The following is a 26,391-nucleotide window of genomic DNA, read 5'->3' on the forward strand; positions in this document are numbered from 1 at the left end:
GGTTGTGACAGGTGCAGGACACTATATAAAGTCATAGTGCACTCCACAGAAAAGGACACATGATTTCCTGATCGGGGCGTGGACTGCACAGGCAGGGCTGGGCGGAAGAAAAGTAGAGCGGCCGCGGCAGGTTAGGTGGTGCTGGTTTGATTGGTTTTAGATTGAGCGCTGCAGCCTGCCATGGCAGTGCATAGCACTAGTACCACCTGCAGCGGTCCAGGGCGGCCAGTGGGTGCTCTTGAATTTCCGTGGGTGCTCAAGCCCTTGAGCACCCACAGAATCGGCGCCTATGATATACATATACACACACAACCCCCCCCCCCCCCTTTCTTTTTAATGCATTAAAAGAGCCCTGCTTACCACGGGCACAGCCAGGAGTGCTCAGAATGGCAGGCAGTGGTGCAGCAGTAGGAGCCGGAGAAGCAGGTGTTCAAATTGTCCCAGCGCCGCCAGGACACGGCAGTGGGAGGCAGAGCACAATGAGTGACCCGGCGGCCGGCACATGCGCTGTCGCACTAGGAGGATGCTGGCATCAGCATCTTCCAGCACCATTTACAGGCTAATGAAAGACGTCTTCCTAGCGCGACAGCGCATGCGCCAGCCGCCGGATCACTCTTTGTGCTCCCACTGCCGTGTGCCGGCGGCGCTGGGGCGATTTCACCACCGAGCCGCACGGAGGGGGAAGAGCCGCATGCGGCTCGCGAGCCGTGGGTTGGCCACCCCTGCCCTAGTGTATGGTCAGCATTGGTCTAATAAATAACAAAAATAATGTCTAGTCATCACGAATAGTATAATAGCTCCTAGCTGATAGACATAATAAGCCCATAATTCTTAAGGTGCCCATACACTGCCTGCAATGTCTCGCAGTGTACGGACATCCGATACCTTGCGAGCCGCCGGGACCTTCCCGGCAGCAGGGACTCATGCGATCCGTTGTGATGGATCGCATGCGTCCCTGCTTCCCGCCCGCCTCGCCGCCTGGAGGAACGGGTGGTCGGACGGCCTGCCAGTCCGACCACCTGGTCGGGTCCGATGCACACTGGACCGCGCATCGGACCCGACGGCTTGTCAGGGAGAGGCGATTTGGTCCAATTTAACATGCAGATTGGTCGCAATCGGCCGAAATCGGACCAAATCGCCTCGATGTATGAGGACCTTTACTTCCGCAGCACAAACAGGTTCACGTACAGGGCTGTATTCATGAAACAAGCCAATAAATGTTCCAATTTATATTTCGTAACCAAAAAAAAAAAATCTGTGTAATTGATGCATTTTTCCTGCCAGCGATAACACCATGTAAGTGCAATATTACAGAGACTTAGCCAGAATCATAAAGGAAGATCAAAGATGCCATTTTCTTTGCAATTTATTTTCTGACTAGAACCATTGGTCAAACGAGATCAAGACTTGGCGGCCAAGTTACCAGCTATTACCCACTAATTCAAGAGTCTCATGTTTTTCTTACTTGCATTGATCCTACAAAACCACTTTCTTCCCAGAGATTTTACCCAGCATAATTTGAAGATATGGGTTTCAACCGTTTGGTATTAATGCAGGTTCCATTAGCTTTTGGCATGTGTTACCTGTATATACACAACACTCACCATTTGTAAGTTTGTACAGCAGCCACGTGTCGATGGTACCAAAACAACAGTTCCCTTCATCTGCCGCTTGTTGTACCTGCAAGAGTTCCAGCACGTTTACACTGAAACAATGGAATGTAATTACAGTGCACACAAAAAAGGGACTAATTCAGAGCCCCCCTCGAAGACAACATTCACTGAGTTGAGCAATTTGTTTGTCACTAAGGGCCTTATTCTATTTCACTCTTTCTGACAAAATCCTTCTTAGATGGACAAAACCATGTGCACTGCAGGGGGGCAGATGTAAAATGTGCAGAGAGAATTAGATTTGAGTGAGTTATTTTGTTTCTGTGCAGGGTAAATACTGGCTGCTTTATTTTTACACTGCAATATAGATCTCACTTTGAAGTAAAACCCCACCCAAATCTAATTCTCTCTGCACAAGTAACATCTGCCCCACCTGCAGTGCACATGGTTTTGTCCGTCTAAGAAGGATTTTGTCAGAGTGAACTAGAATAAGGCCCTAAGTGCAAATGGAGATCCCTTCTTACACAGTGGCCCTTATTCTGGTTCACTCGCAAAGTGAAATTCCTTCTCAAATGGACAAAACCATGTGCACTGCAGGTGGGGCAGATGTAACTTGTGCAGAGAATTCGATTTGGGTGGGGTTTTGCTTCAAAGTAATATCTATATTGCAGTGTAAAAATAAAGCAGCCAGTATTTTCCCTGCACAGAAACAAAATAACTCACCCAAACCTAACTCTCTCTGCACATGTTACATCTGCCCCCCTGCAGTGCACATGGTTTTGTCCATCTAAGAAGGATTTTGTCAGAAAGAGTGAACTAGAATAAGGCCCTGTGTCACTAATGCCCCCACTCAGAAATCACTTATTTGTTTCTGTTTACTTCTTGGGCATGTGCAGTGTAATAATGTTCCTATGTAAGCTTCCCCTTAAGACATTGGCATCGCACAAGGACATTTCTCTCATCCTTACCTCTGGCATATTCTGTAATACCCAGGCCAGTCGTAGGGACACGTGCTGAGTGGTGAAATTAATCAAACTGGCTGCAAGAAATCGCTTCCTTCGTGTGAGGAAGTGCAGGAACTTGCAGGACCCGTGAACAGCCTTAAGAAGGAGACACAGAAAATGATGGTTATCGGCATAGCCTTAGAAGAGAACTATGCTAGGGTTTCCCACAGGTCATTTGAATATTTGCTACTACCAACTACATTCTCTTTTGAATATTTGCTACTACCACCAAGATCTGCACCCGCAATGCAATGACTTCTGCCAATTCAATCAAAACAAGGCTACCGGTTACCATTACCTATAAAGGGGGTCATGAATTCAAGGCCCTCCCTGTGTCAAGTTTGTATGTTCTCCCTGAATATGTGCATTTCCTCCCACAACTCAAAAACATGCTGGTACGTTACTTGGCAAAAAATAACACTAGTGTGTGCCTGATAGGGAAAATAGATTGTAAGCTCCACTGGGGAATTAACACTTATAGATGAGTAAATTATCTGTAAAGCGCTATGGAATGTGTGCACGATGTGAATAACTGGTGATAAAGAAATAAGCCTTGTGCTAGTTTCTAACAATAGTGCTGAAAGAAAAGAACCTCAGCTTTGTACAGTCATAGAAACATGTGATGTTTGCATCAAAACTGCGATACAGCGAGTACTAGGAAAACTGTAGGGAGGAATGTCTGCAGATCAGACAGATAGGCGTGGGATGGCACACAGACAATGGGCAGTATTCAATGAGAAAAATTCTCAGTGTTTTTTGGCGAGTTTGTGCTTTTCTCGCGTTGGACGGAGACTTTTGCACTCAAAAAGCGAGCAACCCTATTCAATGTGATATTCTCGCCGTCTTTCTGAGTGATTTTCGCCGTGTCTCTCCGTGTAGCAATTCTCCATCTTTTCATGGAGAAGTGTAATGTGAAAAAAATCAGGAATTTTATTCTGTGAAGGGGCATGCTATTTTTATTCATGAATATATATTATAATAAAAAAAAAAAATATATATATATATATATATATTTTCTACACAGAGCAGCCAGCAGGGGGCCAGGAGCCGAGCCGCTCATTAGATATTCATATATTCACTGCACCCGATCATTACATATGCATGTTCGGGAGCAGTGAATATACCCGGTCCCCTGCTGGCTCTGGGGGGGGGGGGGGGGGGCAGCTTGTGCTGCCTGGGTCCCGGGGAGCCCACCTCCCCCCCACAAACGTTCTGGGGCAGGCAGGGAGACTTCAATCTCCCTGCCTGCCACCGTCCCACGGCTCCCTGCCGCGGACGCTCGTCCGCTGCAGGGGTTAAGATTCGCCACGAGGGGCAACTCGACCCTCCGACATTGAATACAGGGAGAGAGAGTGGCAGCCAGCCCTCCGGAACACAGCGAGTGTGCAGCGAATCCTAAACAGGATTCGCTGCACACCGCGATATCTCACATTGAATACTGCCCAATGTCTAGTTCGCAGGCGATAGGTCGACATTGGAAAAAGGTCGCCACGGAAAAGTTTTCCACATGAAAGGTCAACGTGTGTTTTTCCGGGGTTTTTCTCTTTGGTGTCAACGTGGACACCTGAGAACGCAGACCCCTAATTAGTGTATTGATTTGCCTTGCACGGCTCACTATGCTTCCGATCAGGTGCCTTAGCTCAGCACACTGCCGTTCCCAATGGGAGTCCACATGCATGGTAAAAAAATTTACCTTTTCATGTGATGACCCTGGACATGTCGACCTTTTGACCATATTTGTGTCAACCTTTGGTTGGTCATCCTAGACATTATCACCATGCAGATACCCCCATAAAATCAGCTGTTTGGTAGTGTGATGTGTTAATTAAACTGCTTTTTGGGGTGAGTCAGACTAAAACCGCAATCTGAGGCCCCCCCCAACGATCGATACTGAACTGGCCCCTCAATGCAGCAGATATCCAACAGATTTTGTATCAGTAAAAAAGGGGGGGAGGTGATCAGTGCGCTACTATCTGCAGCTGGTACTAGGACTTGTCAGGTCCTCAAAACGTATAGGAAAAAAGGGGTGTGTGTACCAGCGCGGGCTGAAAAGAATATAATGAGCAAAAATTTGCAGAACGGTATCCTTTACAATATAGAATTTATTAAAGATAAAATTTAAAAAGCTGTAATAGCATATGAAATTTTGCAAGTCATAAAAGGGGGTTACAATGTTGTATAAAAATGTAAACCTGTGGACATTCAATTCTCAGCACAATTTATAGTTTAGAGTATAGCATGTAATTTGCATATTACCACACTGACATCTGAAGGTGTAGTCCCATAATAGCAGGTGACCAGGTGGCCAATGGCGATCCCAAAACAGAGTCCAGATGGAGAATTAGGTGTCTCTGATGGGAAAGATGGTAGAACCTGGAGGATATGATGATTTCCGTGTCTGCCTCGGATAATGAGTCCGGATGGGATGGTGCAATGCACAAGTAGATGTCCTGGTTGGTGTGGATAAACTCAGGTTGTAGCGGTGTGCTGGAGGTAGAATGGTCCACTTGATAAAAAGGCTCAACGCGTTTCCCTGGGCCAAAACACCCAGCTTCTTCAGGAGCAGGATATAACTGAGTCCTTATGCTGGGCTGTATAAATACCCCAGTAGTGATTGCTGAAGTGATTACAGCTGTACATTTGTGAAAGTGAATATAGGATACCGTTCATAATAATAATAAAATAATGTCATACTAGAAGGCAGAACTGACTTATTTCTTAATACATGAATGTGAACATCTAAAATTATGTATAGAAAGCACTTTAAATTAATTTTTCTTATTTTATTATCACTGAATACGCGTCATGTGACCTGTCATGTGACCTGTCATGTGACCTGTGTGTCATACCCGGAAGTCCCAGTGCAGGTTTACTATTTTTTTTTTGTCTACTAGTATTCATTTTATCAAAGGCCGGTCACATGCACGCTCTGTGCCAATCGGGGCTTGTTGCGTGGTGTATAGGGTGTGTATAAGCATTCATTCAATCAATGGCCGGTCACATGCACGCGCTAGGCCAATCGGAGCCTGCCACGTGGTGTGTGATGTCACAGGTCACACGGAAGGTCCCTGTCTTATTCGTTAGGAACATACACTTTGAACCAATGGCTGTGGTTCATTTCTAGGTAGTTATTCACCACGTAGGGATTGTTTGTAAACAGTGTTAAAAATCGTCATTCAGTCACATGTGTATCAGTAACCAATCCTGGGTCAATCTCATAGAATATGTTCAGAATCACGTAAATAGTATTAGGAACATTGTCTCATCGTCATAGAGACCATTGAAAGAACACAAAGAACACAAAGAGGAGGTGACCAATTTAATAAACTTTGTAAACGGGAAGTGTACTGGATGCTGAAGTTTAACTCCATGCACTCAGATGGGTTGAATGAAAGTATGGAGTTGAATTCAATAATCCAATGACATCTGCATCATCGTGTATAACCCCTTGTTTATATATAACATTCATAGCCTCTCTACACCAGTATAATGAATTTGGTTCTTATTTCCCCCAACCCTCCCTTCATTAAAATTCTCTCTATTACCATCATATTGTACATTAATTAATATTATTGTTATAAATAATTATTAAAATATATTCTCTTGCTCCCTTTTCTGTTGGGGTGAATGTCTCTTCGGTCGGGACCTCCAAGACTGCCCCAGCCTTTGCGTCTAATCACGACTGGACTGGGACAGTGGCGGTCCATGACTGTGAGACATCCATCCCACAACTAATTTGACACATTGTCAAATGTCCATTATGACTAATACGATGGATAAGACTCATCATATCGTTTTTGCAAAAAACACATTATCTCCTATTTTGAAGAAACGCAATAGAAGATTAAACTTTACTCTTGTTATAAATTAACATCTGGTCTCTATGACGATGAGACAATGTTCCTAATACTATTTACGTGATTCTGAACATATTCTATGAGATTGACCCAGGATTGGTTACCGATACACATGTGACTGAATGACGATTTTTAACACTGTTTACAAACAATCCCTACGTGGTGAATAACTACCTAGAAATGAACCACAGCCATTGGTTCAAAGTGTATGTTCCTAACGAATAAGACAGGGACCTTCCGTGTGACCTGTGACATCACACACCACGTGGCAGGCTCCGATTGGCCTAGCGCGTGCATGTGACCGGCCATTGATTGAATGAATGCTTATACACACCCTATACACCACGCAGCAAGCCCCGATTGGCACAGAGCGTGCATGTGACCGGCCTTTGATAAAATGAATACTAGTAGACACTTGTACAAAAAAAAAAAAATAGTAAACCTGCACTGGGACTTCCGGGTATGACACACAGGTCACATGACAGGTCACATGACAGGTCACATGACGCGTATTCAGTGATAATAAAATAAGAAAAATGAATTTAAAGTGCTTTCTATACATAATTTTAGATGTTCACATTCATGTATTAAGAAATAAGTCAGTTCTGCCTTCTAGTATGACATTATTTTATTATTATTATGAACGGTATCCTATATTCACTTTCACAAATGTACAGCTGTATACACTTCAGCAATCACTACTGGGGTATTTATACAGCCCAGCATAAGGACTCAGTTATATCCTGCTCCTGAAGAAGCTGGGTGTTTTGGCCCAGGGAAACGCGTTGAGCCTTTTTATCAAGTGGACCATTCTACCTCCAGCACACCGCTACAACCTGAGTTTATCCACACCAACCAGGACATCTACTTGTGCATTGCACCATCCCATCCGGACTCATTATCCGAGGCAGACACGGAAATCATCATATCCTCCAGGTTCTACCATCTTTCCCATCAGAGACACCTAATTCTCCATCTGGACTCTGTTTTGGGATCGCCATTGGCCACCTGGTCACCTGCTATTATGGGACTACACCTTCAGATGTCAGTGTGGTAATATGCAAATTACATGCTATACTCTAAACTATAAATTGTGCTGAGAATTGAATGTCCACAGGTTTACATTTTTATACAACATTGTAACCCCCTTTTATGACTTGCAAAATTTCATATGCTATTACAGCTTTTTAAATTTTATCTTTAATAAATTCTATATTGTAAAGGATACCGTTCTGCAAATTTTTGCTCATTATATTCTTTTCAGCCCGCGCTGGTACACACACCCAGATTTTGTATCAGTGTATGCACTTGCCAATGCCAGCAACCCTGCCAGGTCCCCCGAATTTCGGCGGCTGTGGTGATCGCACCGTGTGTATGGCCCTTAAATCCATGTACACTTAACAAGTCATGTGATTGGTGGATAGCTCCAATCATTGGCCAAATGTCTAACACCTTAAGGCCGCCATACACTATGCGATTTGGCCCCGATTTTTACCCGATCCAGATGGATCGGGCAGTGAAATCGGACCAAATCGCAGGTTTTGACACCCGGTCCGACCCTTTGCGCGGTCCCGTGCGCATCGGGTCAGAGTCGGGACGTCGGACCGGCTGCACATAAGATAAATCTTATGTGCAGCCGTGGGGACTCTGAGGACGCCGGCGAGGGAGGGGGGCGGGAGACGCCGGCGAGGGAGGGGGGCGGGAGGGGGAGCCGGAGCAGGGAGCTGTCATGCTCCGTCCGGGTAGGGGGGACACGCCGCTAGTAGTGCGGATGCTGCGGGGGACACAGGCGGCAGTGACATAGAGCCGGGCGGGGGGAGCCGGGAGCTGTCAGCACTACTAGCAGTGTACGTCCGTCCCCCCAGCCACCTTGCAGCATCCCCCGCCACCTCGATGTCCCCGGCCCCCCTGCTTGCTCCACATTGCAGCTCCCCGGGAGTTGCAAATGATACATCACATGCAATGTATCATTTGCAAAACTTGGCACATCAAGTGCCAAATCGTGTGTCCCCCTCCCGGGGAGCTGCAGGGGGAAATCAGGTCCTAATGTATGGGGGCCTTTACTCTGAACTCTCACTATTACTCTGAATAGTGAATGAGAAGGAGATTAGGTTCTCAGAACCAACCAGCTAAGACAAACAATGCTTAATGCAGAGATGGTATAAAAGTGCATAGAATCAGAATCGGCTTTATTGGCCAGGTATACTTGTGTATACTAGGAATTTGGTTTGGATTGCTGTGCAACAGCCGGTAGGTAACAGTTAAAGAGTAACAGTACAGATATACATAACACATACAGGTATACGCTAAATGTACCCTGGGGGTAAAAGACACATGGAACATATTCACTGAGCAGTACAGCGCCTAGGCAGCCACCAGCGGCGCCACTGGTCGCCGCAACAGCCAGGTTGGTGACAATACATGCAGAGATGGTACAGTTATCACACAGGGAACACATACCCGCCAAGCTGCACAGCACCTAGGCAGCCATCAGCAGTGCCATTGGTTGCCGAAACAGCCAGGCAGGTACCAATACAAGCAGGTACAGTACAGTTATCGCATAGGGAAAATCTACCCACTGAGCTAACCAGCGCCTAGGCGGCCATCAGCGGAGCCTCTTGTCATTGCAGCAGCCAGGTAGGTAATGATATCAGCAGAGACAGTACAATTATCATACATGGAACACGTACCCGCTGAGCTGCACAGCACCTAGGCAGCCATCAGTGGAGCCACTGGTTAACGCAACAGCCAGGCAGGTAACAATACAAGCAGAGACAGTAGTTATCACATAGGGAAAACATACCCGCCGAGCTGCACAGCGCCTAGGCAGCCATCAGAGGCACCATTGGTCATTGCAACAGCCAGTAGCTGTTAGGGGTTACTACAAGGAGAGGTCCTACAGCAAAAGAACCCGTCACGGCGGCCAGAGGGAGAGGATCTTCAAAACGACCAGGCCCAAAATAAATGCTATTTTCAATCTATCAGACAGGTCGCTTACCTCTGATGAGGAACATATCTTGGAAAAAGGCCTCTCCTTCATACCTACAAACCGACCTGATCCATTTGAATGGCAATTAGATATCCACAAGATGAATCGTAAACTAAGGCTTAAAGAACACTTCCAGAATGCGGAGCCCCCCACTCAAAGCACCCCCAATTGAGCAGTTCATCCGAACTCACAGTCGATCTACATTTGACCCAATATCACAAAACTCGTCCATCAAAACATATACCCGGCTACTCGATGCGTCTATGGAGAGGTTTAAAGCAGCCCCCACAGCATTTCATTCCAACTTAACCAAAGGAGAAACCAAAGCACTTAAAAACCTCAGCGACGATCATAGTATCGTTATACGACCCGCCGACAAAGGCGGGGGTATCGAGGTTCAGAATTTAAGCACATATAAATCGGAAATTCTACGCCAGCTAGAAGACGGCAATACTTATAAAAAGCTGTATCATGACCCCACCGATACATATCAAAAGGAGCTGACCAATTTGCTCAAAGAAGCGGTTGACAAAAAATTAATCGACATTAAACTTAAAGATGCCTTACACACTGCTCATCCAATCTTGCCGATCCTTTACAGCGTCCCGAAAATCCACAAAAATGCTACGCTTCCACCAGGACGTCCAATTATATCTGCTCGAGGAAGCTTATTCCAACCAGTCTCCCAACTACTTGATGTATTAATCCAACCACATGCGGTGGTTCAAGACACCCACCTCCTGGACACAACAAGCTTTCTAAACCGGTTAAAACAACTTCCAGAACTCCCAAAATCAACAATAATGTGTACGATGGACGTTACATCACTATACACCTCCATCCCCCATGACCAAGGGCTCTTGGCCATGAAAGATTTCATTGATGCCCTGGGCTCTGAGTTTACAATCGACAAATTACTGTATTTACAACTTCTAGAACTGGTTCTCAGACGCAACTATTTCTGTTGTTATGGACAGATCTATCTCCAACTCGCCGGATGTGCCATGGGATCGGCCGTGGCACCGGCGTACGCGAATGTATTCATGATCGCACAAGAACGTATCTTTTTTACAGAACAAATCACCAACTGCAACATCATACTTTTGTGTTGATTTATCGATGATCTGTTCATGCTGTGGCAGGGCACGTCAGATCAATTCACCAACCTCATGACAGAAATCAACTCAATGCCCGGACCAATCAAGTTTATGTACACATGGAGCAATAAATCAATCAATTTCCTGGACGTAACGATCACTCTCAATAATGGGACTATTAACACCACAGTCTTTTATAAAAGCACAGATCGCAACACGCTTTTGCTTTCAAGCAGCCATCATCCCCCCCCCCCCCATTGAAAAAGGGATTGGCTTCTTCACAAATGCTCAGAGTGGCACGAATTTGCAGCGATGTAGAATCCCTTCCAGCACAACTGGACACCATTATTAAAAAATTCCATGAAAGAGGCTATCACCTTGCCACACTACAAGCATCCAAACAAAGAGTCCTTGGACTAAATCGAGACAACCTGTTGGTACCCAGAAGCACTAAAAAAGACAACACAAAAGTGTTCCCATGGGCCACTACTTTTGACAACAATAGTAGCCTCATCCCTACCGCCAGCAAAGCATTGTGGCCAATATTGGCGACAGACCCCAAACTGCCATGTTTCTCTAAAGTACGTCCTATGACGTGTTATAAAAGAGGCCGTAACCTCAAAGACCTACTGGTGCATACGGACATTACGGGCTTCGATGATAACAGACTATCTACCCATCAAATAAAGGCCCCAGGATGCTATAAATACATCAAATGCACAACTTGTAACTACCTGGTCCAAAGTACCTCTTTTAAGCACCCACATAGCAACAAAATACAGTATATCACATCAGGCATGTCCTTACATGCAGTACACGATACATGGTGTACATCATCATATGTCCTTGTGGACTATATTACGTCGGCATGTCAACCCGACAATTTAAAGAGAGGATGGCAGCCCACCGGTCCGCCATAAAGGCGGCCCTGGAAAAAAAGCCGATGGAACAACCGGTGGCGGTTCACTTTCGTGATAAAGGACATACATTGGCTTCACTGCGCTACTACATTATAGACCATATACCACCAATGCCCAGAGGAGGGGATCGTCAAAAGGCACTATTACGCCTAGAAGCACGCTGGATATACAGACTAAACACCGTCTCGCCCAATGGACTTAATGAACGTATCATGTGGAATACATTGAAATGACCAGTTGGGGCAATAACTGCTCTTAATAGACAAAGACACCCCAATTCCCTAAGTAACTTCCTCGTCAAGTTAGCAAGTGCTTTAGTGACCAGACAAGGTAGCCAATATACTCATCTAACAATTAGTACCTTTCTATAAAGTATGCTAAATTGGTTCTAAATGACTAATATGTAACTGCATAGTGCAAACCTGCAAACGCAGGCCAGCACAAAAATGTTTTGTTTTTTTCCTAGTAATATGGCATATAACTTGAGCCAGCATTAGCGCAATCAGCACAATATTTCTTGCATAGCACGAATGCATTAACTCTTTATCCCCTGCAGAGTGTTTTTATATCTGTGTATGTTTGTTTATATTTCACAGCACGTTTTATTATCACTGCAATGCGCCCCTCCGCACAAAACCCACGCTCTAGCGTCCTGTAGCCTAGCAACAGCCGGACATCATGCTGACCTGTTTGCTTGGCAACGGGTCTAGCATGCAGGCGGCTGCTAGGAGACGTCATACCCCGGAAGTGACCTGCGCTCTGCATCCGGCAGACGGCGGGATTCAGCCTGGGACAGACGGCTGACGTGGCGTGGTAGGAGGAGGCGCCCTAAACTCATTTCACAGATATAAGGTAGGACCCTAAGCTTGTACTGTTATTATGCTTATAGAGATAAAGGGAAGGGGAAGTGGTTATGTTCCGCACTGAATTCTTTTTGTTCGCCTGTTAAATGCTACAACAGCATCCTCTTAACGTTTATATGAATATATATATATATATATATATATACACATGATTATTCTCTATTCTTTTGTCTAGGTTAGGGAGTGGTGCTACCCTTCTCTAATCGTTAGATATATAGTAGAAAAAAAGGGGGAGGGATCAGTAGAGATTGGGTGGGTGCACACTGCAGGTAGATATATAGGTCGTCCAACTGATACACTTCACTTTAAAATTTAACTTTTATTAATGATTTCTAAAAGAGAGATGCGCTACTCACATACTCTCATTATAATGATAGTAAGGTGAATAAAGATGAGAAAAAGTGATTAAAATAACTGTGATGTAGATATTCAGTTTAATATGTGAATTACCGGCTCTTTTGTTTTGGTGCCCCTTACTTTAGGGGTTAATGTTGCTTTAAGTGAGACTGTTAAGCTTCAGTCTATCACACTATGCCACCTTTAATTTGAATAGGTGTTTAGTTGTGGATATTTATACTTGTTAGCACAGTGTGCTGTTTATTACTATGCTTAGAATGTACAATTACATGAGGGTGTGTATTATACTGAGCTCTTTCTCCCTTTTTGGCACTTTGACTGGTGTGTGGTCAGGGCGTGTTGGGTGCACACATTACCCGATATTGCTTGGAGTCTAGAGTTTCCAGATCCTAATCTTGTAGTGTCCCGTATTGGGTATTAGTGATGCTCTGTTAGTTTATTATAATCTCCACACCACATACAGTCAGGATACACACTGTTAAATGGTACTTGATATCAGCGTTTTTAGAACCCACTTTGCGGCAACCTATCTATTGTAGTTGGTGCCCGCGGCTCTCTATATACTTAGAGGCGCATTTACAGTCAGTACTGTGCTGACATGTATGGGGAGACATCGATTAGTGCATATACACGTTGTGCATGATTATCACTTAGTGTATATCTGATGTTCTGATCATCAGTATTTATCAGGGCTGGTGCTAATATATCACCAGCATCAGTTATTAACCCCTTCCCGACATTTGACGTACATTTACGTCATGGTCGGGATGTACTTCCCGACACATGGCATAAATGTACGTCATGCCATTAAACTGTCACCGCGTCTATAGACGCGGTGACAGTTTGGAGATGTCTGTTGTCCCTGACAGCAGACATCCCCCCTCGCCGCCCAGGGGGGGCAGGGATGCCCCCTCCGGTCGGCGATCGCTGCGATTGGCTGTTCAAAAGTGAACAGCCAATTGCAGCGTTTTCTGTGTTACCGGCGGCTAAGCCGCTCGGTAACACAGAGATCGGTGCTGTTAAGTACAGCACCGATCGGCAGCCCTCCCTCCCACCCACCCGGCAGCCTCCCTCCCTCCCACCCGGCAGCCTCCCTCCCACCCGGCAGCCTCTCTCCCACCCAGCCAGCAGCCGCAGCGCCAGCCCCCCTCCCACCCCCCCGCCAGCCGCAGCACAGCAGCAGAAACGTTAATGAAATGAACTATATATATATATATATATATATATATATATATATGTGTGTGTGTGTGTGTGTGTATATATATATATATATATATATATATATATATATATATATATACACATATATATATATATATATATATATATATATATATATACACACACACACATATATATATATATATATATATATATATATATATATATATACAGTGATCGGTGCTGTTAAGTACAGCACCGATCACCACCGATTGCCAGCCCCCCCCCCCTCCCACCCGGCAGCCCCCCCTCCCACCCACCCGGCTGCCGCAGCGCCAGCACCCCTCCCACCCCCCCACCAGCCGCAGCGCCAGCCCCCCTCCCAAAGCTGGTGAGCAAAATGGGGTCACATGTGGGGGGGTTCCACTGTATTGGTGCTTCGGGGGTCTTGCTAATGCGACATAGCACCCACCATTCATTCCACCACCAAATATCACTCCTTCCCTTCTGAGTCCTGCCATACACCCAAATGGTATTTTTTGGTCACATATGAGGCATTGCCGTACTCGGGAGAAATTGGGGCACAGATTTTGGGGTGCTTTGTCTCCTTCATTCCTTGCGAAAATGAAAAATTTTGAGCCAGAACTGCATTTTTGTGTAAAAAATTACATTTTTTTACACAAAAATGCAGATCTGGCTCAAAATTTTTCATTTTCGCAAGGAATGAAGGAGACAAAGCACCCCAAAATCTGTGCCCCAATTTCTCCCGAGTATGGCAATGCCTCATATGTGACCAAAAAATACGAGTTGGGTGCATGGCAGGACTCAGAAGGGAAGGAGTGATATTTGGATTTTGCAGCACAGATTCTGGTTGAATGACCCCTGAAGCACCCATACAGTGGAACCCCCCCACAAGTGACCCCATTTTGCAAACTACACCCTTCAGGGAATTCATCAGGGGGTATAGTGTACATTTCAAACCCCCAGGGGTTTCACCAATTTTGATACAACTGAGCTGTGAAAATGAAAAATTAAATTTTTTCATTTTCACAGCCCAGTTGTATCAAAATTGGTGAAACCCCTGGGGGTTTGAAATGTACACTATACCCCTAAATGAATTCCCTGAAGGGTGTAGTTTGCAAAATGGGGTCACTTGTGGGGGAGGTTCCTAACTTTTAGCATCTTATGGTGCCTAGAAACCTACATGGTGCCTAAAATATAATCTCATAAAAAGGAGGCTCCAAAATCAAGTAGGTGCTCCTTCTATTATGAAGCCTGTGGTTTGGTCAACGTGCACACTAGGGCCACATATAGGATATTTATGAAAACAAAAGAATTGGGGGAATCAATTTTTAGTCACATTTCTCTAGTAAAATGTACTGTGTTCCTTAGAAAAATGTATTAAAATTGCAAATCTGCAAAAAAAATGAAATTTTGAAATTTCACCTACACTTTGTTTTAATTCCTGTGAAACACCTAAAGGGTTAACAAACTTCCAAAATGCTGTTTTGAATACTGTGAGGGGTGCAGTTTTTGAAATGGCATCATTTATGGGGGTGTCTCACATACAAGTCCCTCAAAGTCTCATCAGAACTGAACCCTAAAAAAATCAGTGTTTGAAATTTTCTTGAAAATTTGAGAATTTGCTATTCATATTTTAAGCCTCCTAGTGTCCAAAAAATTTAAAAGGAAGTTGAAATAATGATGGAAACATAAAGTAGACATATGGTCTATGTTAGTTATTAACTATTTTGAGTGGTATGATTATTTGTCTCACAAGCAGAAAATTTAACATTTTGCAAATTGCTAAATTTTCCATTTTTTTGCGACATTTTGGTATTTTTCACAAAAAAACACAGACTGTATCGACCCAAATTTACCACTAACTTGAAGTACAATGTGTCACGAGAAAACAATCTAAAAATCACTGGGATAAGTAAAAGCAAAAAAAAGTTATCCCCACTTAAGTGATACATGTCAGATTTGAAAAAAAGGGCTCTGTCAGGAAGGCAAAAACTGGCTGTGTCAGAAAGGGGTTAAAGCACCAATTGTTGGTGTCTCTTGCACTCAATACAGGTGCTTGTACAATAAATTGTGCACCAATCTATGTTACTGTTTGCATACAATTCTCATTCAAAAATACACTATCTCCTTGTGCTGGTGTTGCGGTGTCAGCACACGCACCCTGCCGCTTATATTCACATTAACAGTGTTTCCAGTGCTTAATGGGACATAGTAACTCTTTACAACTTTGTAATTGTCTCCAAATGTGTCTAATACTCAGACTGTGTCTAATACTCAGACTTCTTGCAATTTCACAATTGTCGCCCAATGTGTGTCTGATAATCAGACTATCAATTTCCCTCAGTACTGAGGGAAATTGATAGTTTGATTATCAGACACACATTGGGCGACAATTGTGAAATTGCAAGAAGTCTTACCAACAATGGGAATACTGTAAACAGAAATACAAGTGGTGGGACATACGCACTGATACCGTGGTACTAATGCCGGGGGATCGTGTAAGATTAAGATTGACAGCTACATGTAAACGCTAGTACATACGGGTGTAGAACTCACTGTATTAGGACCCCAATTGAATGCAAAAGGATTGATGTGAAACTATCGGTATACAGCTCACTGTCCCAGTACCACTATTATGTATATGCAGACGCCAGTGATAAACGCTAAAACCAGTGCTGAGAGACAAACAGTCTGAGTATTAGACACATTTGGAGACAATTACAAAGTTGTAAAGAGTTACTATGTCCCATTAAGCACTGGAAACACTGTTTATGTGAATATAAGCGGCAGGGTGCGTGTGCTGACACCGCAACACCAGCACAAGGAGATAGTGTATTTTTGAATGATAATTGTATGCAAACAGTAACATAGATTGGTGCACAATTTATTGTACAAGCACCTGTATTGAGTGCAAGAGACACCAACAATTGGTGCTTTAATAACTGATGCTGGTGATATATTAGCACCAGCCCTGATAAATACTGATGATCAGAACATCAGATATACACTAAGTGATAATCATGCACAACGTGTATATGCACTAATCGATGTCTCCCCATACATGTCAGCACAGTACTGACTGTAAATGCGCCTCTAAGTATATAGAGAGCCGCGGGCACCAACTACAATAGATAGGTTGCCGCAAAGTGGGTTCTAAAAACGCTGATATCAAGTACCATTTAACAGTGTGTATCCTGACTGTATGTGGTGTGGAGATTATAATAAACTAACAGAGCATCACTAATACCCAATACGGGACACTACAAGATTAGGATCTAGAAACTCTAGACTCCAAGCAATATCGGGTAATGTGTGCACCCAACACGCCCTGACCACACACCAGTCAAAGTGCCAAAAAGGGAGAAAGAGCTCAGTATAATACACACCCTCATGTAATTGTACATTCTAAGCATAGTAATAAACAGCACACTGTGCTAACAAGTATAAATATCCACAACTAAACACCTATTCAAATTAAAGGTGGCATAGTGTGATAGACTGAAGCTTAACAGTCTCACTTAAAGCAACATTAACCCCTAAAGTAAGGGGCACCAAAACAAAAGAGCCGGTAATTCACATATTAAACTGAATATCTACATCACAGTTATTTTAATCACTTTTTCTCATCTTTATTCACCTTACTATCATTATAATGAGAGTATGTGAGTAGCGCATCTCTCTTTTAGAAATCATTAATAAAAGTTAAATTTTAAAGTGAAGTGTATCAGTTGGACGACCTATATATCTACCTGCAGTATGCACCCACCCAATCTCTACTGATCCCTCCCCCTTTTTTTCTACTGTTATTATGCTGTCTGCCTGAGGAAGGGGAGAATGTCCCCGAAACTGTTGCACAAATAAATATTGCACCTGTACCAAGACCCGGAGTGCCACGCTGGTGTTTATTCTCCACGGAGCTCTATTCACCTCCAGTGTGTGTGTGTGTGTATATATATATATATATACACACACACACACACACACCTCCCAACATGACCCTCTCCAGGAGGGACACAATGCTCTGTTTCTAGACTTCCCTCTTAATGTATGATTGCCATCACCTGTTTTAAACAGGATAGTTGATAAGAAAGGTGGTTCAGCACAGGTGATGGTAATCATAAATTAAGAGGGAAGTCCAGAAACAGAGCATTGTGTCCCTCCTGGAGAGGGTCATGTTGGGAGGTATGTATACACACATATATATATATATATATATATATATATATATATATATATATATATATATATATACTTACAAATGGGGAAGATATTTGGCTGAGCTGCACAGCTCCTAGGCAGCCATCAGCTGCGCCATCTTGATTGCTTCCAGTTCAGCAGCAGGGCCTGGACAGGCCATTTCCTTGCTTCATGGTGTTTTTTGTGGCTGAGTCCCAATCACTTGGAAGCTGGGGGGGGGGGGGGCAATATGTCTGGGGGGCCTTGGTTGGGCAGTAGGCCAGAGCGTGTGGCATGGGTGAGGCAGGGGGGCCGAGGCCGGGCCTGTAGGGAAAGGAGCCACTGCTAGTGTCTCCTGTGGGCAGAGGCCTCCTCTCCTAGGTGAGCCAGGGGGCAGAGGCCAGGCCTGTAGGGAAAGGAGCCACTGCTGGTGTCTCCTGTGGGCAAAGGCCTCCTCTCCTGGGGGGATGAGCCCACGTGGGGGTGAGCCAGCGGCCCCGACCTGGCTAGCGCTGGGTAGGGGGGGCCACCGCTGGTGCCCTTGGGCAGAGCCTCCTCACTTTAACCTCCAATGGTCATCGGGGCCTGTGGTCAGTGAGAACCTGGATGCCAAGTCGCGGGACGGACGGGGGGTCCTCCTCTGCCGCTGCGCCTGTAGTCCCGAGGGATGACGGCATGGGGTGGCTCTTCTAGGCCGAACCACTTCCGTGATGGATCTTCCGCCTGCCCGCCGCCTGCTGCTGCAGCTCGTCTGTCTCCCCAGCGTGACCCAGCAGGGGCTGGGAGAGCAGGAGCTCTACAAGTGTGCAACCATCCCCGACCCCCAACAGGAAGTATAATGTTCTGCTCTAATCATCTATTCTAGACCCTCATTGAACATTGGCCTTAGAAGCCCTCCTATCTTTTATAAAACCACTGTTTGTTTGCATGGAAAGATACAGATAACATCCTAAAGTACCTTTAGCAGCAGTGAGCTGTTCCAGGAGCTGCACAGTTCCGCAGCCCGCAGGTCCTGCCAGCTGATGAAATTGTGAAAGGGTTTTCCAGTTTTTCTGAAAAAGATGATAAGGTAAGAAGAAGTAAAAAAAAAAAAAAAAGGAGATCTTGAAAACAGAAAAACAGAAGGCTTAGAAATGTCTCTTTCTTAATAATAAGAACTACCCAATGCCATCACAGAAAATATATACTTGTAACTAGCACACAAACAAAAGGTAAATTACACTCACAGTACAAAATAAAAAAGCAATAAAAGCAAGTAACTCTCGTTATGGGAGCGAGATGAGACCCTATAAATGGATGCGCTAAAATCTGACAGAAGGTGACTAAAGGCGATCTCTGTGCGTGTGAAGGAAACTGCTTATAAGCTCTACTTACCCTGGTACCTAGGGCCTGATTCAAAACTGCACGCTGGGCTGAGAGCCCAGTGAGCAGGTCAACACTGCCCTGACGAACGCATGTCCCCGCACTTCCCCACATTGCTGCAAATGCGTAGACAGCTGTGCACACATGGGGAAAATCATTCACCATTGAATCATTTTTTTCCCCTGGACTCACTCAGGGCTGCAAAGTCCGAGGGGAGAAGGAGGCTGCTGATGACGTCAATGGCCATCCCGCCATATGGCCAGGGACTGAGGTACACCTAGAAAACACAGGCGGCACGCCCCCAAATGACCGCAGGGAGTCAATCAACCTTTGCTCGCTGCCTTCAGAACGGATGGCTTGCGCATGCATTTAATACTCACTCGGCTACATATTCGCAGCCCAGCATGTGGAGCTGAATCAGTCCCCTAGTCCCCACATGACTTAGTCTATCTAGTTACTACAAAGCTTTGCTGGCGTAACTGTGGTCAGAGAGAATGCATACTGCACAATTGGTGGTCTTGTCCGCATATACAGCCGTACCGGTCAATCTTGTTGGGGATTACACACCTAACACTCCACTGCAAACATTTTCCCAACTTATTTCTCAGCTTTCTCGCCCAACACAGAAATAAATGAAACATATTTGGTAAAAACAGAAATCAGCCATACCCCCATCTATCTCAGCTACCATTAATGCTACATAGACTACGTATTGGACGGAGAGAACTTCTTCGATGCTGCATGATTCCCCAGTCAATCTCAGAAATCTGGAGGCCTCGGACTGACTATTTTGGAGCCAAAACCATATAACCTTACCTCACTATGGGGTAGATGTATTAAGCCTAGTGAAGTTATGAAATGGCCGGTGATGACGCAACAGCCAGTTAGTTTCTAGTGTCCTTTTTAAAACTCAGCCTGTAACTTGACAGTTAGGGGCACATTGGCTGGTGCATTATCACTGGCCACGTTATCATTTCACCAGGCTTAATAAATCTGCCCCTGTATTACGAATAATCTCTTGGCGGCGGAATGCACCAGCTGACACCCATCTCTTCCCCTTTTTCTCTCCCCTCTGCTTACTCTCTCTCCTTTTTCCCCCTTTTCCTAATTGCCCCTTAAATAATAAATATCGCCAGTTTGTTTCTGACTTGGCAATCGCCTTTTACAAATCTCATAATTTTTAGGTCTTTCTTTGGCAGCTTATTTCTGCATGATTGTTACCTTTTACACCTGTACAGGATTATGTTTTACCATTATGTAATTCTCTGAAAAACCTTCAATAAAAAGATTTTTCCCCAAAAAATAAGCATGTTAAATGCTAGTTCTATGGGACATATTACATTATAACATTACTCAGCAATATATTGCTAGGTGTCCCGTTGTCATCAACGACCAGAGATGGTTGCTGATGAAAGGGAGACTCTGCCTGTTCAGCCCCTAAGCCAATGACCATTAGGGGCTAAACATGGGAGCACACACCCGGCGATTTATCGCCAACAGCACATACAAATCACTGACAATATGGTCGCTCAGTGGCCATATTGCCAGCGATATGTGCTTCAAATTGCCCCCTGTGTACACAGCTTGAGTACAACTGGTTAATTAATGTTTGGCTATGGCCGTTTCTAGGGAATATGAGATTCGGAGATCTGCTGTACAACACCAGTCCCACAAGTATCACATTTACTCAGACTTTACAAGAAAAGCCAATAATCCCATTTGCAAACAGGTTATTGTGTAATAGGTAGGGGTGGAGCACATGACATTATACAGCACACATTATTCCCTTGCTTTTGTAAATGATTTAAATCGATAAGAGATGGGGAATAAATTGTTTTTATTGAGGTTCTAATTAGTAAGTGCCTGGTAATTTTAGGTGTGACAAACACGATAATTAGTGATAATTAGAAATGCCTATTAATTGACGCATAAAAAAAACACCTGAGGTTTATTTTTAAAGTGGTTTGTTTCACTACAATAAATGTTCCCTTTTTTACCACAGGGTAGAACATCCCTCGTCTGTAGTAACTTACTTGTTCCAAGTAATGAAAGTTGCTCTCTGTGTGGAAATTCCAAGACCAGCGACCTGATTCATGTGAATGCCTGCATCTGTGAGCACAGGGATTACAGGATATCAGCAATGCGTTAATAGACGCTTTATACTAACCCTGGCAGTCAGAACTGAGCTAGTTGTTCAGCACGCATGTCAGCCTTCTTTACCTTTCACTGCCTCCTTTACTACAGTCACAAACTGCTCCCACAGTCCTTCAGGCTCCATCTCCACATGTCCATGGCGGGGATAAAGAACCTTTATCTGTCAGGAAGGCAAAGATAAACACAATGGAATAATCTCCAAGGATAAACTATAATGGAGTAATGAACATAATAAAACAATTACAAATCATTTATTTAACTATCATAAGCCAAAATATTATCCGTTACTGGGGGCCAGATGTATCAAGCTTCAAAAAGTGATAAGATGGAGAGTGATAAACAATCAGCTCACACCTGTCATTTTCAAACCCAGCCTGTAACATGACAGGAGCTGATTGGCTGGCTGTTTATCAATCTCATTTTATCACTTTTTTGAAGGTTGATACATCTGGCCCTAGGGCTGATGGGAGTGAGGTGACACCAGAGCATAGTCCAGCCTGTATCTTATCTATGGCTTCACCACCAGAACATCTCAGTCCTGAGGACTTATGTCTTCTTGGACCATGGGGTGAGAGAAATAAGGGAGGGAGCTAATTGTTGTTATGTTCCTAGACAAAGTTTAGCCAATATATGGAGTTCAATGTACAATAAACTCCATATTTCTAAGGCATGGCATGCTGCACTTTGCTGTCTACAGAGCAGCACAGCACCGGAAACCTGGATTAGAGGATAACAGGACAAGTAGATATTATTACTTAGGCAATTGCATCAATTCACATGTCTCCCAAAGGTCACACTAACAAAAATTTAGAGAGCCCTAAATCATCCTAAAAGGCCACAAAGTCATTACCTCTACACCTGGGCCTTTAAACTGGTTGACTCGCTTGGATGCAAATTTGCATCCTTGTGAGTCACTCTAACCCCCGCCTTGCGAATAGTTAGCCGGCGCCACTCACTCGCACGCGGGATGCATTCACAAGGCTTGCGAATGGATGTTTTACATGAACATCCATCCGCATGCCAGTGGGAACCTCCCCCATCTTTCGATGGTCGCCGACCATCGAATGATAGTGAAGGCGCACACATATGTAAAGGTTGGTCCAGACCACCCGTGCATATGCGATTAGAATTGCAGGGAATTGGGCAGGCAGCTGACATCTGGTTATGTCAGCTGTCCGCACCCCGCACGTGAGAACGCGACACATTAGCATGTGTGCGCCCAGCGTTTTCCCCCAAGGGAAAAGGCTGGGTGCGTGAACCCGGCAAACAGAGTCTGCACACACCCAGCCTATAGAAATGCGCAGAAATGCTGCTGCGCATGCACATAAGCAAAACATCGGTCCTGTGCAAATTTGCGGCCAAGCGAGTCCACCAAAATAAGGGCCCTAATCCATTCCCACTTGTACCTAACTTTGAATGTTCCTACAATTACACCAGAGGGGGGATTTATTTGTGCATAAAGAAGGCAATGTGCCATTCCTGCTATTTCAGCACTTAATAATAGGTTCATAATTGTGTTCCGTATCACCCTTTAACCATGGTACCTGAAGCCTCATACCAAACCACCATGGACATCCAAAAATAAGACATCCAAAGCCAAGTGAGGCGATGAAGAGCTAAATACACCAGGTAGTTAATGTCATATCTGCAGAACACATCATTATTCCCACAGTGCACAGGTGAACACACCTCAGCCAGCCTGTGGAGACTTCTCCTTGGGGGGGGGGGGGGGGAGTTTAGATTAAACGCTGCCAGTTCCACGCACAGCATTGGCTGATGTTTTGCATAAACATCCATTTGCAGCCTCTCTGGTGTCTTAGCTTTGCGTGTTCCCTGTGCATGTAGCCGATGTCCGGTGATGGCAGCCGCTCCACTGCCTAATTTCCATGGCAACACCCATGAAATGCTGGGTGTTCTCATGGGCGCAGCCCTTCGCCGCCGCCAGCACTGGTGTGTGCGAAGGGGACAGTGAACTAGCAGTTTGCCATGCCCGCTTGCACCCAGCGTATGCACATGCGCATAAAGAAAACATCGCTCACCGATGCGAACACGTGGGGGAGCGTAGCAACCAGAATAACCTCCCGATTCTCTATCCAAGCTCTGATAAATCTCTACATAAATAGACACTGTCTTGTTCGAACAATCTTCTATCTGTCCACTATACCCTAGTCCTGGGGTAGCCAACCCTAGTCCTCGAGAGCTACCAACAGTGCATGTTTTGCAGGTCTCCTCACAGAATCACAAGTGAGCTAATTAGCTCCATCTGTGGATCTTTTAAAATGTGTCAGTGATTAATGAGTGCAGCTGTGCAGCAGCTAGGTTATCTGGAAAATGTGCACTGTTGGTAGCTATCGAGGGCTAGGGTTGGTTACCACTGCCCTAGTCTTTCCGCAGTGACTATACCACAATCTCATGTGCTGATCCCAATCCCAGGGCGAAATGTAATAGGGTGTGATTTTTTAGACATGTGCGATTTTTGGTCAAAAACGTCCGAAATCGCACATTTTCCGAAAATCGCACATTTAATAGGTTGAAAATCGCGGTAAAAAAATCGCACTTTTTACCGCGAAATCGCACTTTTAGAAGTGCGATTTTTAGTCACATTTCAATTCGCATCCAGATGTTTTCCCATTATAAAGTATACAACTCGCAAATGTAATAGGGTGCGATTTTTGGTCAATGTTACCAAAAATCGCAAAAAAAATAGACCAGGTTCTGACAGGCGAATTTGACAGAACCATGCACAGATCATTGAGATCTGTGCATGGTTCTGTTAATAAAAATGTGTAAAAGTGTTTTTATAAAAAAAAAAACGGCGTGGGGTCCCCCCTCCTAAGCATAACCAGCCCCGGGCTCATTGAGCCGGACCTGGTTCCAAAAATACGGGGGAACAAAAAGCATAGGGGTCCCCCGTATTTCTGAAACCAGCCCCGGACTCTTGGACCGGTCCTGGTTCCAAAAATACGGGGGACAAAAAATCTGGGGGTCCCCCGTATTTTGAAACCAGCACCGGGCTCCAACAGCCCGCGGTGTCATGCCACAGCCGGGGGACACTTTTTATACAAGGTCCCCCGGCCAAAACATGAGCACCGTGGCTGGTCAGCCTTGGACGGGGTACCTGGAGGAGTGGGGACCCCCCCAATAAAGGGGTCCCCCCCCCCCAGGCTTCACCCGTCCAGGGCTGAAGCCCGGGGCTGTCACCGGCGTCCGTGGCCAGTGGACGCCGGCCTGATAGGGTTAAATCCATCATACATATCATTACATTGCTTTTTACCGGCGAACTACAAGTGCCAGCAGACCTCCCCCGCATGCTGGGACTTGGAGAACCACAAGTCCCAGCATGCAGGGCATTAATGGGCCCGCTGGGACTTGTAGTCCACCTGTAAAAAAGCCGGTTCTCCCCGCTGCCTGTCAGTTCGGGGGGAGCCGGCTGTAAAGCAGCCAGACCAGCGCTGGATCCAGGAATGGTAAGTATGCTGGTGTAAAATTGAGGTGTGTGTGTGTAATAAACTTGTACTTCTCTGTGTGTGTGTTTTTTATAAACATTCTTTTTACAGGTGGACTACAAGTCCCAGCGGGCCCATTAATGCCCTGCATGCTGGGACTTGTGGTTCTCCAAGTCCCAGCATGCGGGGGAGGTCTGCTGGCACTTGTAGTTCGCCGGTAAAAAGCAATGTAATGATATGTATGATGGATTTAACCCTATCAGGCCGGCGTCCACTGGCCACGGACGCCGGTGACAGCCCCGGGCTTCAGCCCTGGACGGGTGAAGCCTGGGGGGGGGGGGACCCCTTTATTGGGGGGGTCCCCACTCCTCCAGGTACCCCGTCCAAGGCTGACCAGCCACGGTGCTCATGTTTTGGCCGGGGGACCTTGTATAAAAAGTGTCCCCCGGCTGTGGCATGACACCGCGGGCTGTTGGAGCCCGGTGCTGGTTTCAAAATACGGGGGACCCCCAGATTTTTTGTCCCCCGTATTTTTGGAACCAGGTCCGGCTCAATGAGCCCGGGGCTGGTTATGCTTAGGAGAGGGGACCCCACGCCGTTTTTTTTTTAACTTTTTTTTTTTTGCACAAAAGCGCATTTATAAAAATGCGCACATTTTCATGACTGAAAATGCGCACATTTTCATGACTAAAAATCGCGGCAAATCGCATTTTTTTGCCGCTAATTCGCATCTCATTACATATGCGAATTCGCGGCAAAAAATGCGATTTTTAAAGGTGCGATTTGGTGCGATTTTTTTTTAGTCTAAAAATCGCACCCTATTACATTTCGCCCCCAGTCTTACCTGCCATCTATTATGCACCTTCATCATTATTTAGATTTTTCTTTTTCATTTGGGAAGGGGGGAGACATGAATTTGGACCTTAACCCGATTTACTAAACCCTCTCCCGTTAGGCATTACTTCCCAATGCACCACAGGCCTCTGCCATGACTTATATGGCCAATGATGCATTCACTGCTAAATCAAAAGGACCATTTTTTATTCTATTTCTCCCAGAGCCCTCTGCTGCACTTGGCATCTGTCTCCCACAAACACAAAATGCTCCAGGTCCTATCCTGGTTCTCGTACTAAGTATTACACAGCTCCTTCGGTGTGCATTTCCCAGGATGAACGCACTCTCAGGACATGGCTCATCACTAGAGACAGGATTATATGCAACAGAAAAAGCTTGAAATATGCATGCAAATATGCATGAAAAATACTTAAAATATGCATAAATATGCATAAAAAGTGTTAAAATATGCTACGTTAAATAATAAAAAAAGTAATTTTTAACTTATTTATTAAAAAATCAGCATACAATTAGTTG

General features: G+C 45.0%; 1 protein-coding gene across 1 annotated transcript in view; it reads right to left on the bottom strand.

Moving 5' to 3' along the window:
• GK5 (glycerol kinase 5) overlaps positions 1-26,391 on the bottom strand; it is a 53,601-nt gene that overhangs the window by 24,963 nt on the left and 2,247 nt on the right. Inside the window, exons 2-6 of the mRNA XM_083178370.1 lie at positions 21,641-21,734; positions 21,454-21,529; positions 19,017-19,110; positions 2,579-2,710; positions 1,605-1,680 (exon numbers count right to left, since the gene is read on the bottom strand). Of these exons, the coding sequence (XP_083034496.1) occupies positions 1,605-1,680; positions 2,579-2,710; positions 19,017-19,110; positions 21,454-21,529; positions 21,641-21,734 (472 nt within the window). The remainder of the gene's footprint in view (positions 1-1,604; positions 1,681-2,578; positions 2,711-19,016; positions 19,111-21,453; positions 21,530-21,640; positions 21,735-26,391) is intronic.

This window comes from Crinia signifera, chromosome 3, assembly GCF_055691185.1.
Source record: "Crinia signifera chromosome 3, ASM5569118v1, whole genome shotgun sequence".
Lineage (NCBI taxonomy): Eukaryota > Metazoa > Chordata > Amphibia > Anura > Myobatrachidae > Crinia > Crinia signifera.